General features: G+C 39.7%; 1 protein-coding gene across 1 annotated transcript in view; it reads right to left on the reverse strand.

Annotated features, from left to right (window-relative positions):
• b4galt2 (UDP-Gal:betaGlcNAc beta 1,4- galactosyltransferase, polypeptide 2) overlaps positions 1-16,094 on the reverse strand; it is a 228,147-nt gene that overhangs the window by 108,946 nt on the left and 103,107 nt on the right. Inside the window, exons 3-4 of the mRNA XM_085388585.1 lie at positions 10,852-10,970; positions 8,544-8,660 (exon numbers count right to left, since the gene is read on the reverse strand). Coding sequence (XP_085244711.1) covers positions 8,544-8,660; positions 10,852-10,970 — 236 coding nt within the window. The remainder of the gene's footprint in view (positions 1-8,543; positions 8,661-10,851; positions 10,971-16,094) is intronic.

Genomic DNA, 16,094 nt, shown 5'->3' on the forward strand with positions numbered 1-16,094 from the left:
AAGGAAAATTTAAATAAAATCTTGTTCATGATCTGTGTAGTATGTTACACTATTGGAAGTAAAAATAACTTGAACTCCAATTTTGAAAACACAACTTTCTTCTTTTTTTTTTTTTTTTTTCCAGCTCAGACTTGTATTATGAGTCTGTGGTCTGGGAGAGAGTGCTGTAACTCTCTGTCTGCAAAATACAGTAAATAATGACCAATGTTGGGCAATTAATTATATAGTTACTTCTTCAAAAAAGTAACTCAGTTTTGCAAACAAAGTTTTTTGCAGCTGTTTACCTAAAAATGCAGCCAATGCAGTTTTTTAAATAAACATTTCAAACTGTTTACAGAACAATCAGCTGTTCTGCATCAAATCTGATGCCACACAAATTATTTGTGCCACTCCAAAAAATAATTTCTGTCCACTATTAGATAAAGGAGAACAACAGCCTGATACCTGCAGGCCTGACAACAGGAGATGTATCACTCCTGTAACACCTGTAACATTCAGTAGTCGCCTCATTGTTCTGACACACACAACAACTATTGACTACACTACACACTAACTACACAAGACAACACACTAACTTTACACTCCAAACACGCTAAACGTCGCAAATCTCTCACATCTCTAAACACCGCCGTCACTCCTAAAACTCCCCCCCTTCCTAAACAACTAAATGCCATCTCGCCATATCCTTTTTTTGATTGGTCGACATGGTACATTTTTCCACCAACAGGAAAGGCTGGGAGGGGTGGGTGGTGTTTTGTTGGTTTTGTTTTTGCTCACAGGTGCAGAGTGCTTTCGAGCGTTTTCCTTATAAAACGCCGTTTTTTACCGTTTCTTCCAGCAGTAAATATAAACAACGATAGTATTCAGGAAGAAAAGCAAACATTGCAGATATTTTTATCATAACTTTTTACGTGGCCTATCAACACAATTAAAAAAAAAACTGGTATAAAGTCCACACTTTTCCCGTCAATTGTTCCGTCTGTCCTGCTCACATCTCCAGTGGTTGTCCACGTTGTCATTAACGTCTCCACTTATTTTATGCGCAACACAGATTTTCTGTGCGCAGAGACTGTGCCTGCAGTGCGCGATTGCGCATGCGCGCAGCTTAGAGGGAACATCGCTTGTAACTATCACTGAATTACTTTGATGATGGGAAAGTCTTAAAAACCGAGCCAGTGATCGATTCATTTTATAGACAGTGATGGTCTGAAAGCAAACATGAAAAAAACTTGGGTTATTTCTCTTTGATTTTTTTCTGGATTTGATTTTTTTTAATGCATCTCACTACGATCCACTTTAGGTGGATCTCTAGACATTAAAGTCATGTAGACATGGTACATTTTGCTACTGTTATGTTTGACAACTGGCTCTCTGAAAACTGCAGGACAGAAGAGAAGAACCTTGCAGCTAAATCTGATGAATCTATAATTCATCAAAGCGCAGGCAAGTGCTATCACATCAAGCACTTTGCACCTGGGACTTAATGGGGTCTAAGGGTACAAGAGCGAACAAGAACATTAGTGCAGTTCAAAACAGCAACAGCGCTCCAGCAAACACCGGAACATAAAGTTGCAGGAGGGCAAGGTGGAGGAGGAAAAGGAACACAGTTGTTTTTATAAGATCAATATCCTATTCCATGGTCAGCTGCACATATTTCCCTTTTCCTTCTCTTTTTTTTTTTACATTTACGGTTCAGACAGCAGAGAAACTTTGATGCATGTTGCAGGCACCAAAACGAGCTAGCATTTTTCATTTTATCTGTTGTCCACTGTATCACTTGATGCAATTAAGCAGATATTGCACTTTTTATATTACAATTAGTACATTTTTTTCCCATATCAACCTCCGATATTATTAGAGGTCTTTACACTTTGATGGATGAAACTGGTTCAGTCCTTCTTGAATGAATAGGGAAGTGAGGGATGTTGTTCATTATTCTCTTACATTTTACAGCCCAAAAAATGTCACCTTATTAATAATGAAAATTAGCTGCAGCTATAATTGATATATGCTCATCTTTAATTTTCACCATACCACTGACTGGATACTGTGTCCTCTTCTACGTGTGACTTGGCAGAGTCAAAGTCGAGAAAACTCACAACTCTCAAAACAAGTGAAGACAAAAAGGAAAGTGACTGATGATTATGGGCAAATTTACCAGCGAGAATAGATGGACACGGGCGTTTGCTCTCTTGAAATTTAATGAAATGAAAGCACAAAAACAAATAAAAAAAACAACAAATGTCACCCAGTGAAATGCACAACACCAGCCACTATAAACCCACACTCACTGCCTGTTCCCAGACCAATGAACCATCTAGTCTGCCTTAATGTGACCTTCACTTTAAAGTCCAAACAAATACAAACAGGAATACACACCGTTTAATCCTTCCTGATCCTTTGGGGTCCACTCAGAGACGGACATTGCTGGATCTGAGGTGAAGACGTGAATGCAAACAACAAACAGTGGGAATATCTCTATTTGAACTTTCTTTATTTCTATTTTATTCTACTCTACCTCTTCATTTTTAAGGAAAATTAGTACTCTATTTGTCTTACATTTATTTGAAAGGTGTAGTCCATTTGGCATACAGTTTTACATTCATAAAAAGGTGAGCTATGAAAATTTAATGTCTTGCTAAAGTTCGAGCTGCTAATCAAATGTCAAGGTCAGGGGTTGCAAACCTGAGGCTCTGGAGCTTCACGTGGCCCATCTCAGCTGGCTACCTGAAGCTTTGTTAAAAAAAACAAAATCTATATAAAATGACTCTTATGTTAGTAACATAAGAACAGAAAAAAAGTCTTGTGTAGCAGAACATTTCCTTTTCCTCTTAAGTACAAATTTTAAATCTGACATATTTATTTCATGACCTTTAGGAAGAAGCCTGACGCCACAGTTGAGAACCACTAGATGATACATAACTCTTACTAAAACTAGCTTGACATCAACAATAAAATATTGCTTGGTGCATTAGTATTAACAGCTGAATAACGTCACACAGTCACAGAGGTCATTTGTTCTGCAGGATAAGTGCTTTTGGTTTTAATAATGATTTTGCTTATAATTTGTATTTTTGCTTCGGTGTGATTTTAATGCAGGATCATTCCTCGTAGAAATACATAAATGTGTCCAGTTTTCAAGTGACCTTAAGCTCTTATAAAAAGTCCTAACAGCAGATGGCTCTTCCTCCTTCATCACTTCTGTCGCTCACCCTCTTTCTCACCCTCTTTTCTTTTTGTTCTGTCCCGCTCTTTGCCTCTCTCTGGGCTTTCCTCCAGTTTTACGCGATGAGCTGATGGCCAACAAACAAACATTGGCCCCGGTCCTCGGCAGGCAGAGAGGACACAGAGCAGCAGGGCAGAACAGCAAGGTTGCTATATCACTTTCCGCATGATCCCTCTGCAACGCCTACTCACTGTACCTCACCAGCTGCACCACCGCTTTTTAGAGCGAGATGATAGCTGCTTAAAATTTTTCAGTTGAGGGCAGTGACACGGTGCAGCAAGCAGGGAAACCACTCTTAAGTTTATGAAAAGTTAAATGACCTCTGACTTTTGCTCTTATGGATAAATCATTGCTCTTGGGGAGTTGTTTTGTAGTAAAATATTCTAAACATATAGAATCTGGAGGGTTAAAAAATGTTTCCAGTCAGCAGAGAGGACTGCAAAGTTACAGATAAATGGTTATTATTGAAGCAGATATGCGACGATAAATGGACTAATTTAATTCCAAAAGACCAAAATTCCTTTGTGTAAATGAAGTGCAATGACGGATGACCATATCAGATTTTCTTAGCCATTCAAAAGCTTGAAAAGTTTCTTATTGAAATAATGAACAATACTGTACAAAATACAATGTGATCTGAGAATACATCTATCATTCATTAGCTGCTGGTTCACTCAGTCCTGTTGTTTGTGGTGCTGCAGTTTCAACAAAAACACAAAATTATGACATCTGTGAAAGTGAGATGTGTTGCAGGACTCTTGCACTAGACTGCTCGGTGTGCTTAAAAAACAGGCAGGTGAGCTTATATGCTGATGATGTTTGTGAGGATGCTTGGGCCAAATTTGATGCTTCAACTCTGTGGGTGAAAATCACACCAGACAACACAGCCTTCCTGTTTCCCACTGATGTGAAATAGACTTGGTGATTGTAAAGGGTTGTATTTGCAGTGTGTAGCTGTTAGCTGACCTTCAATAAAATAAAGAGGATATTTAATATCTGTTTGAAGGACGAAGATTCATATACAGCACTGTGCAAAATTCTTCAGTCACCCCTCATTTCTGTATATTTTGCTTCCAAGAAGTCAGCTTAATTTTTAAAAAAGTGATCTTTTGCAATAATTCATGCTTTCTTCGGTCTTTCGCAGTTTTTCTTTGGACATTGGCTGCCTTTTCACTCACTTTCAGTCCTGTCCTTGTAATTGATCGTTTTATGAGGAGTGTTTATTGAGCCACTTAACACTGATGTGGATTATTGATTATTATGAATTATTTAAGCATAAAAAGGCACCTAACCCGAGAGATGAACCAAGTCAAGTATCAATGTATTTGTGTAGCACATTTAAAACCTCAGTTGACAAAAGTTCTCCACAGTAAAAGCCTGGATATGATGATCAAAGAAAGCCAGCGAGTATCAATCTTTTTTTGATTGAGTGATTGCACAACTCTTTTACCAGCAGTGTTGGGGATATGTATCCGATGTCAAAATTCTGTAATTGCAAATGCATAATAATGCTATCAGATATTCATCCACCATGCAACACCATCTGAAAGGCATCCGATTATCAAAAGCTTCATTTTTCAGCACGGCAGTGCATGACAATGTTCTACAATAACGCACAATGAAACTATATAAGTCATGGATTGGCCTCACCAGAGCACATTACTGAAACTTTAGTGAAGCCTGAGATCAGAAGTCAGGCGACTTAAAAAAAAGACAGCTTGTGTAGAAGAATAAAGGTGGTCACAACAAATATTGATGTTCAGATTTTGTTAAAAGTGCACAAACTCTATTTTTTTCCCATGTATTTTTGCAGATGTTTCAATAACTCAGTGCATCTATTTCCCATTTTCCTAGCAAAATACAAAGAAATGAGGGGTGTTTTGCACAGTGCTGAATGTGCGTGTGAGTGACACATACACAAAAAGCCTGTTTTGACTCGAAGGACATGACAGCCATTATCTGTTAGCCAAGATGAGCCCGGAGGGTGGAAATTATCACAGCATGACCTCCATCCCTGACACACACACCAGTGCAACACCCCCACTCCAACCTTTTAACTCCGTGTTAAAAGGTTACAGATTTTCACTCTTTCAACACTTGAGCGAGCATGATAGCAAAGTTCTCTCCGCTATCCTTTTGGAAAGTGACGCCGGGTGTAAAGGTTTAATTGCCCACCGTGTCAGATACATCAGGGCTTCTTGTCATCAGAGTCCCACCTCTGTCGCTTTGATTCGCTTCCACTCAATCTGCCTGCTTGTTCCTCATCTCTGCCTCATTTTAGCATCTTTTCTTGTGACTCTCTTAGAGGTGTTCTGGCAATCAGAGCACTCATGTGTCCTGACTGACCTCTTTAACAGAAACCCGTAATAGCTGGAAGAAACAACGTTACCAATTGAGTTATTCAGGCAAACATTGTGGAAGCCTCAAGAATGAAGATTGGGAGCTCTTATGTTAATCAGAGGTCGAGTTTTTAAAAAAAATGAATCAGCTGATCAGCTGTCAGTCAAAATATTAGACCAGATAGAATCAGAGACTGTATATTAAAGATGGACATGATAATGAAATCACCCGTTGACTGGTTGGTTGGTTACTAGGCTTCATTTTGAAGGTTCAGTTTTTGTAACTTTAGCTTTAAGTAACCAGTGGATGAAGTACTAAGTTATTGGTTAATAGATAAAAGCCTGAGCCTGGTTCTGCCAGAGGCTTCTTCCTGTTAAAATTGAGTTTCTTCCCCACTGTCATCAAGTGTTTGCTAATGGCGGTCACCTGATTGTTTGGGTTTTCTCTGTATTACTCTATGGTATTTACTTCACCTCATCTTGAGGCGACTGTTGTTCTGATTTGATGCTATATAAATAAAACTGAATTGAATTGACAAGCATACTTATAAATTAGTCCCAAATAAACCACATCACTGGACAGCCTGACAAGTCCACTGATTTAATTAGTCTAAGTGAAGCCCAGCAATGGGAGGGGATAGTGATAATTCACACGTTTAAACTTGCATTAGTTTAAACTCATAAGTTTCATTCTAAATATATGGAAGTGTTACCAAATGCAGTGTTACTAGGCAGTAAATATGTTTGTTTTTGCTATAAAGCTTTATGCTGTAGGAGCTGAACTTGCTTCTGATTAACTGCAGACTTTGGCCCTCATGCATTGGCTTAATTCTTCAGCACTGTAGGTCACTGTATGGCAGCATCAGAAGAGGTTTTGAGATAGAGGAGAAAAAAAGCAGTATGATTATGTTTCAGACAAAAATTGGGAACCTAGATTCACTAGCAACACTTAAACTTTCATTGTTGTCATCATTATTATTATTCATGACATGTTCGCTTTTTCAAAAAGTCCAACTTTTCAGTTAAACAAAACATAAAAAGGGAGATTCGTGTAACATCACAAGTCAAAAGATAAACAGAAACTGCATGACATAAGACCTCTGTGCCTGCAAACCGCCCGGAGATAAAACTGAAGGTGAAGTCAAAGTATTTACAGTCTTGTGATGGAAATGCCAATGAGAGATGGGCTGGAAGGAAAGGAGAAGGTTAGGTTAAAAATGCTTCAGATGTTGCACCCACTCTAACAGCTCTTACCCTCACTAACAGCTTTACTTTTGATATAAGGAAGATTAAAAACCGTTCAGATGTGTTTACGTGTGTGTGTGTTTGTGTGCATAACTGTAAGCGAGAGAGAGAGGACGAGAGCAAAGGAGTAAGACACTGGAACATAACCACATCAAGAGCAGAGCGCAGCAGGGCAGGCGAAACCAAAGGCCTGTTCCACAGGGGAAGTGATTAAGGCGTTGCACAAGGCCCACAGGGCGCAAAAGGGCAGAAAAGAGAGCTCATTATCCATAATGTGGAAGAAGAGTTATTCTCGCCACAGAGTCACACACACACTCTCGCAATATTACTTAAAAATCCATCTTCTGAACCGAGTGATAGTAAATATGCTGCTCTGGAGATGGGCTGTTATTTGGGTTAAAGACAGTCAATGAAGAAGTTTGGGATGGGAGAGGGGGGAAGGCAGCCGTTAGGGACTGGAAGATGACTTGTTCTCTGTTGCATGCAGCAATGAATTCGACTGTATTAATAGATTAAAAAACTTAATATTGTGTTCCAATGATTTTTTACAGCTTAATACAAGACAGATGTACTTCGTTGCTCTTGTCATAGTGTATTTGGAGTTTTACAGGTCAGGCTCTTCTGCTTAACCATTGGCTGGAGCCTATCACAGCTACCACAGGGTGAGAGGTAGGGTACCATGGACAGGTCGCAGCCCATCGCAGGGCTAACACACAGAGACACAACCATTCATACCTATGGGAAATTCTGAAATATCAACTAACCTAACCCCACTAAAATATTTATAATATGTTTACTTTGACACCTAATGACAAGTAATGAAATAAGAAAGAAACCACTCAGTTCAGAAGAGTTACCCCCAATCGAGGGGAAAGAGTTAAAAACATTGTTTGTTTCGCTCACAACAGAACTTAACCAGGAATATGACCACAAATTCAAGATTGTGACTTTTGCTCATGGTGCAGTATTGTGAATAATCAGTCCACGGATCAATAATAATGACCAATTAAGCATTAATATAATTTATCAAGCAAAACTGCTGCAACAAGTGATTTGTAAACATCGCACAGCTATAAATAACAAATAATTAATTCCTCCTTTAAAATAAATTTAGAAATACATAAAATGAAGAGCTGCACTTCATAATTTTCATTTTCATGAAAGAGTAGAGTGAGAAACACAAAGAAGCCATCAACTTATTGGCAAAGTCGGTCCATAGCCTGTTTTTCTGTCGACCTAAGCCGAAACGTAAACATACAAAAAATAAGCCTACTTTTATTTATGTTCATTAATAGTCTGATAAATTACTCACATGGAAAACAAATCATTGTTTTTCAGTTTCAGATCATCAGCGTCAATGTTCTTCCGTTGTTTCTTCTGTGTCTCTCTCAAACTTACATGAAGGTGTTACCAAAGCCTGCAGACTCTTAAATATGCAACTGCTGGTCAGTTAAAAATAAACAGGTGGTCTGTTCAGCCGCTTCCCTGGAGGTCACCGCAGTTCCCAGGAGGTCACAGATCTGCATGTTTGATTTGGCCAAATGCCCACCCTCCCATTTATCCTGGCTTGTGACCTCCTGTGGATGGGTTTGTATTTCCTCACAGTCTCAAACCAGAAATCCTTCACGTGAAAGGCAAATTTGTTAACCACTACACCAAGAAGCCACCAGGTCACTTAAAAAGAAACGCCGTATTGCAGTTCTTACTGCCGTTCAGGCTCTCTGACATCCTACCTGGTTGATGATGTAGATGCCGTAATCAATCTTCTGGCGTCTGAGAATAGGGTGGAGGTAATGGAGCCAGTACTTTAGGTGATTCTCTCTGTGACGAAACGGGATGATGATGGCCACCTACACAACAGGGACAGTTTCAGCACATTACCTGATTGTCCTGAATGTGTAGATTTATTATAGATCATATAATAATAAGAATAATGGATTGGATTTATATAGCGCTTTTCAAGGCACCCAAAGCGCTTAACAATGCCACTATTCATTCACTGTCACATTAACACACTGGAGGAGGCAAGCTACGGTTGTAGCCACAGCTGCCCTGGGGCAGACTGACAGAAGCGAGGCTGCCATATCGCGCCATCGGCCCCTCTGGCCAACACCAGTAGGCAAGTAAGGTAAAGTGTCTTGCCCAAGGACACAACGACCAGGACAGAGAGCCCAGGGATCGAACCGGCGACCTTCCGGTTACAGATACGCTTCCCAACCCCCTGAGCCACGGTCGCCCGATATCCCAGACATTACCACTTGACTGCCACGACCTAAACCTGGTTCTGTTGGCGGTTTCTTCCTGTTTAAAATGAAGTTTTCCTTGAGCACCTTGAGGTTACTGTTCTTGTAATGTGGCACTATAAACACACTGAATCAAACCGAATGACCACAAACACACACCAACTAAATCTCTAACACGAGTGAACTGTTATTTCCACAGCTCCTGTTAATGTCACAGTGAACATAAAGCAGGTTCTTATCCATAATGAATAAAGCACGCCAAGTGAGCAGAGCTCACTGGCATCGCATACTTGAGACAAATTAAGGGGCCGTGTCTCTGAACTTGAAGCGAGTCATTTTCAGGTGTCCAAGGTTGAACCGTAATCTCCCCTGTGAGTTCATGGTAATTTTGTGTTCAGATGAAGATTGGCAGAAAACTAACCTTGGTTTCTGTATAGTTGAGCACCGAAATTGCCCAGATACTCAAAGAGGTGTCATGTAGAGGAGAAAGTCAAACACTGAAAATGCTGAAATTAGGGAGTTCTCAAAAAAGCTGCCCTCCACACCAATATAGCAATGTTTCATTTGTCTTCATTAATTTAAATCCAGTAAAAGTGAAAATGAACTCCAGTAAAAGAGAGCTGATCAATCAAAGTTAAATGAGAACATCAGTAAAGAAAAGGTGAGTAACAATTTTTGTGATATATATATTAACTTCAAATTTTGACTGTCTGAGGATCTTCTCTGCCGCATCTCTGCATGCGTGTTTGTGTTTTTAGTCTTCTTGCAGGTGTTGAAGTGAAGATGGGTATCGTGGTCATCAGCAATGCCACGATCCCTGGTGGCACTGCTCCACCTGGTGTGCCAGTGCTCCTATACAAGCAGCTCAGTGGCTGATACGAAACCGAGACGTTAGCGAACGTTGAACTTAAGGTCAGTGTCAGATCTGAATTCTGTCTGTAGCCTATAATGTTTAAAGGTTCAAATCGCTAATATTCAACTATCACATTTGACCAGTGTTACCTTTAGCTGTCAGAAGATCTATAAATGCTATGAAATAAAATGTTTCACCCATTCTTTTTGAAAGGATCACGCATTTTATGTGCGCTCACAGAGAGCCTGAAGCAGAAAACCTGAGTTAAGAGAGAAAGTTGATAACCACCGATATGAAAACAGTTATCTCAGACTGTGGTTAAAAGGTTTATTTAACAAGGTAATGCAAAGAAAGCCTGACTATGGACTAAGTCATGCAGATGGTGATCCCCTAGTAACCACTGGTTACTTGGGAAAATGTGTATTCATTCACCAGTTGGTTGCTAAGGGTAAATATAGGTTTGCATAGAAGTTGGGGCACCAAACCCCCCTCCCAAAGCAAACTGCTGTGGTTGCCTGTAGTTTCAACTCAAGCCCAAACAAACGTTCCCCTTCAAAATAAAAGTTGCACCATTTAGAACAAGTTAGTTACTTATTCAAATTTCAGTATCGCTCAGCGAGTTTCCAGACAATTCTCCGTCTTCAAAGCAAACTACGAACTCTGAGTCAACACCTCATAAAAAAAATGAAATAACAGTCTGTACCATTTTAAATTGGGTATGTTGTATTGTGTTAGCTTTTCATAATTTTGTCTATTTCAACATTTTTGTTTAGTACCTCATCATTGTGACTTCGTCCAAGTCTCAGGCACTTTATCAGGCACTAAATCTCATCTTTTATTTTTATACTGGCAGAAGCTGACTTCTGCTAGAATATATTTACCGTACAATGTGAAATATAGTTTATTCAAATGTTGTGAAATACAAATAGCGATGCATCTACAGACCTTCCATCTGGGCCGACAGTCTGGAGGCGTGTATCGGCCTCCCTCGGTCACATTGGGATTTTCTTTCTGCACTCGTTCCATCGTCATCTGGGAGCTGAACTCGATCAACAAACGCCCCACTGAGGAAAAGAAAAGAGACAGAGAAAGTGAAGAGAAAAGCATTAGTGGGATGAGTTGGGTAACAGACTAGACAGGGCATGAAAGAAGTGAAAGAAAAAAGACATGATGGGGGGAAAGAAAACAAGAGAGGGAATGAGGGACACGGAGCAAACGCTTTTAGCTTCAAAGCAACACTATACGTGTATCAAAGTGATGTGTGCAGAAATAATGATTTCAAGGGATATGTTTCGCATAATGCTTCATTTAATAAGACGCACAGGCTTTGGAAAACCCATACTCCTAAAAAACAAACAAACAAAGGCTTTGAAGTCAGATGTGTAAACACATGGAGAGTAATTATGCAGCTTAGTGATAAACCCACATCATACAGTATGTTACATCTCTGCAAATCAATCCTTTGAGTACTGATGAGTCAAAAACTATCAGTGTGCAAGTGTGTTTATGTGCATGAGACCAAATTAAAAGAAAGATATGCTTTAAATCTCTGGCCTGGATGATAAATCCAGCCCCTTGCTCTGAGAACCGCCATCATTAAAACACCCGAGAAAGCTTCGCTGTTTGGACTCCGACCAAAGCCCCCAAACCACGGACCTCATTTCAACAAACCAGACTCTCAGCACTCATTCTCCAAACTGCAAAATGTCACTCATTAGTGCATGTCTTTCTTCAGCGGCTGGGAACTCATTAGCTCAAATCATCACGCATCATTTGATTCACCAAAAATATTAAGTAGTATTACATGATTTTTATCATTCAAGGCAACAAAAACAAGCCCTGCTTATGTATAATAATGCAGTTTATCTATATGTGACTGAAATCTTTAAATAGAAAAAGGACAGTCGGTGACTCGTTCTTTATTATCTGTTTTACAATGAACACTGTCACTGCACTACAGAGGAGAGAAGCACAGCGAGCGGCCATGAATGTTTTCAACAATATGAAATGTGTTTCAGTCTGCAGATGAAAATAATACATGAAAAAATGCACTTCTTATGCTGTTTAAATAATCGCTATATTTCTGAGTTGTTCAGATTTTTGGCATTCATTAGCATGAAGTATTTTAACCTGTTCTCACAGTTAATACAAAAGAAAAAAAAAACTTCAGCACGGCCGTGGTATAGCATTTCGTACACGATAAATCTGGTGTAAATTTTTACCTGATATTGTGGCACCATGTGCTTAGGTTCCCACGTTCCCTAGCTCGCATAAGGAGACAAGCAGACGTCTCAGAGAGAAGGAGCTGCAAGTGATTCTCTAATGAGAATTTAGTACACAAAAAACAACCTCCAACAAACTACAATACTTTAGCAGGGAACAGTTTTATTGCATATTTTCCAGTGGTGGAAAAAACAAACTTGTTTCACCACTTGAAAACCCACCATTGAGTACAACCAGGACACGAGGACAGATGAAGAGACACGAGTGGCAGGATGATGTGCGACTGCAGAAAAACAGGTTAGAAAGCTTGACTTAAATTGAAAAATGTTTATTTTATTATGTGACAATGTTGTGCACCTGCTGAGAAGTTGCAAGACTAAGTTACTGAAATGTTAAGCGGTTACGTTATTTACTTTGAGACTTTTCCATCATCAGACTGATCTTTTCCCCACTGAAAAGCATAAGTTCCACAATACACTTTTAAGCAATGAAGTGCCAGATTTACCAAATATGATACTAATTAAAAATCATATATGCAAATTTATATTTTATTATTATTTTATAATTTAGGCTTTAAAGGCTTAAAATTCCCATTGAAAACAATATTACTGTGCTTGTATATGACTTGCTGTGTCGCTGTTGCACTACTGCTGCTCGCACCTCGTGGCAATGACTTCACACTTTGAATTAGGCAGTCTGTCATCAATGACAAGGATGGAAAACGTCCTTCATTTACTTACACGTATAAATGCTGCTGCCTTTAAACTGTAATCACCAATAAATCATTGTTGGTGATTTCATTTTTTTCCTACATCACCATGACATCATACTGTTCAGACGGTTGTTTATTATGAAAGCATTTACCTTTTTAAGCTTTGAACATTTTATCTAAAATCCATCCATCTTTTCCTCGACGACACTACAAGAAAAAAATTAAGGGAATTTCCAGAAACCGTACGAACCCCGTGTTTTTAAAACGGCTACGCTTGAAGGCCACCCATTTAGGGTGTTTTGCCGGGAGCGTCTTGCCTCCTGCTTAATCACTCAACGATGGACTGTCAGTTTTAAACAGTTACAAAAATTAACTCATCGAAAACGTACACGTGAGAGGGATTCGACTGTGTTTGCTGGAGTGCATTGGTGTGTTGAGTGCTTAAAGCAGAGCAGGTAAGTGATGAGAAACGACAGTAAAAACAAAGTTTTGCCAGACTGTAACAAACATTTAGATAATTACAGCTAAAGCAGCGATTATGCATCAGTGTACATGGATTGTATGATTCCCATTTGTAAGTATGTATATTTACTGTGCAGTAAACAATCTACTTTCAACATACTTTTGGTGGCCAAGGTGTGTCTTGTGTTGTATTATGCACGTATAAACAGACAGTATTCGCAGCATCAGAGCACAGGAAAGAGAGGTGTGGCTCGTAGAAGCCCACGAGACGATAATGGGCTTAACATTGATGCATGAGCTCCGTGTTGAGAGGTCTGCTCCAATCAACACCGTGCAGGTGAGGAGTGTAATCAATGGAAACAAGGTTACATGTCCATAACACACCTCTTTATCACACCACAAGAGCTGAATGCAAACAGTCCCAGCAGCCCCTGACTACTTCTACCCATCGCCCTCCATCCCCTCCGCACTCGGGTCTCTTTCTTCCTCGTTCCCCTCTCACCCTAATGAGACAGAAAGTAGAACATGGTGTTTTCATCTTCTCCCTGTGATTTTTTTCCCCAAACTTAGTTTTCAGGCAGCTAAAACAAAACGGGGAGCTTACTGGATGTAGCATAACATAGTATACTGTGTATTAGGTTTTCTGAAAACACAAGAAAACATTGGGCGAGGTTTTAGTTGTTCCTCTTGAAGATAAAAGCTGGTTTATGGGGAAAAATCCCCCCAATAAATATAGATTAACATCATTGCAGCACAGGTCGTCCAAGTGTGACTCAAACTGATACTGCTACAATTTCAACTTTGCCTTCTTTACAATTCCAAATATGAACCGTTTAAACACTGGGATGCATACATTCACTGGTCTGCAACGATCCTCAGGTAGGCTGTGGTGTTTAAACTATACTCGACTGCTATTAAGGTGCCTGTATCATTACACCATCATCCTGAACTGTTGATACAAGACAGAATAGATGCTGTTTACGCCACACAATCTGAACGCCGTAGCAGAAATCAAGACTCATCAGCCCAGGCAATATTTCTCAATCTTCTCTTGTCCAATTTTGGTGAGCTCATGTGAAGCAGATATGGTCTTCTCCATACTTTGCTTGTAACACGTGGTTATTTGAGTTACTGTTGCCGTCCCATCAGCTTAAAGCAGTATTTCTATTTTCCTCTGGCCTCTGGCATCAACAAGGCCTTTCTACCCAGAGGACTGCTGCTTACTGGACATTTTCTCTTCTTCAAACCATTCTCTGTAAACTCATGAGATGGATGTGCAGGAGAATCCCAGTAGATCAGCAGTTTCTGAAGTGCTCAGAACAGCCCATCTGGCACCAATAACCATGCCACTTTCAAAGTTCCCTAAATCACCTTTCTTTGTCATTCTGATGCTCAGTTTGAATTTCAGCAGGTTGCTTTTACCATATCGAAATGCACATGGCAGCACATGATTGGCTGATTAGATAAGATATTTAAGATTTTGAGTTTTGGTCACAACCACTTGTTAAAAGGATTTCATGTGTAGCAATTTTGGTGGCTTGGCTCTAAGAGCAATATCAAGACCACCAAAACAGCACACACTAGGCAATTAATGACAACAAACAAGACACTGATGATGGATTAGAAGCTGGGGTCCAAAGTGGCTTGCAGGGGGCAACATAAGCAGTCTAATTAATGTACATCGTCTTTGATTTACTGCTAAAATGCACAGAATGGTATCTGCAGCATTTAGATCTGGATATTTGAGGGGTGATTTGTCTCAGAGATTTATAAAGCATGATATCGAAAGAGCTTAAAAACATAATCATGAAATAAAATACATTGGCATTGTCATTACTGCATGGTGAAAATGTACAGGTACAATTCAGTAATCTTGAAAAAGCATGCTGACATAGGTAGAGGAAAACTTTTAAAGATATTCAGACTGTGTCGAGCCAGAACACACAAATAACAGAAAGAGAGCATTTTTGTGTTTGTGCATGTGTGATGCAGAAATGTGCAGGTTTGTGTATAAAATACACTTCAACAAACAGTAATGTGTTGTACAATGATAGCAGTGGAATTATCACACACACACACACACACACACACACACACACACACACACACACACACACACACACATTATATGACAACCAAATTTTCTGTCACAATACAGCTGTGTGCAGGCAAGAGTAGGACCCAAACGCAAACTCGCAGAGACAAAAAGTAAACTCAAAAAACACAGCTTTATTGCTGGCGTGGAGTGGGACACGAAAAACAACACAAAACTAAACTGGGGAAACTAAAGCACAAGGAGCCACAGGGGAAAACTCACACAGCTATGAGGGAGGACGCCACCCTGACAAAGAGACACATGGGGCTTAAATACACTGAGGGATAACGAGGGGGAATGAGCCACAGGAGGAGAGCACAGCTGAGAGTAATTAGGAGGACGAGACAAGGGAAGCAAAACTAGAAACATTAACATAGGACAGACTGTGAAAGTAAAACAGGAAACACACTGATGGAACTCAAGACATGTAAACTTAACAGACTGGGGAGACAGAACATAGGGACCAGAAACATGGAACAGAAAGGCACAGTAGACACAACATGAACATAACAACGCCACAGGGGAAGAGTAAAACAAAATGCAGAAACACAGGACCTCTTTCAAAATAAAATCTGAAACATAATGAAACGCAAACATGACAACATAAGAAACACAGACATGAAGCACATGAAGGACAAGGGAGACTTAACGGGGTTGGATACACAAGGGGAATCTAATAACAAACGAACTTAGATA

This window comes from Rhamphochromis longiceps, linkage group LG18 (assembly GCF_057381845.1).
Source record: "Rhamphochromis longiceps isolate RC_006_pf linkage group LG18, R_longiceps_female_GT1.1, whole genome shotgun sequence".
In the NCBI taxonomy this organism is placed as follows: Eukaryota; Metazoa; Chordata; class Actinopteri; order Cichliformes; family Cichlidae; genus Rhamphochromis; species Rhamphochromis longiceps.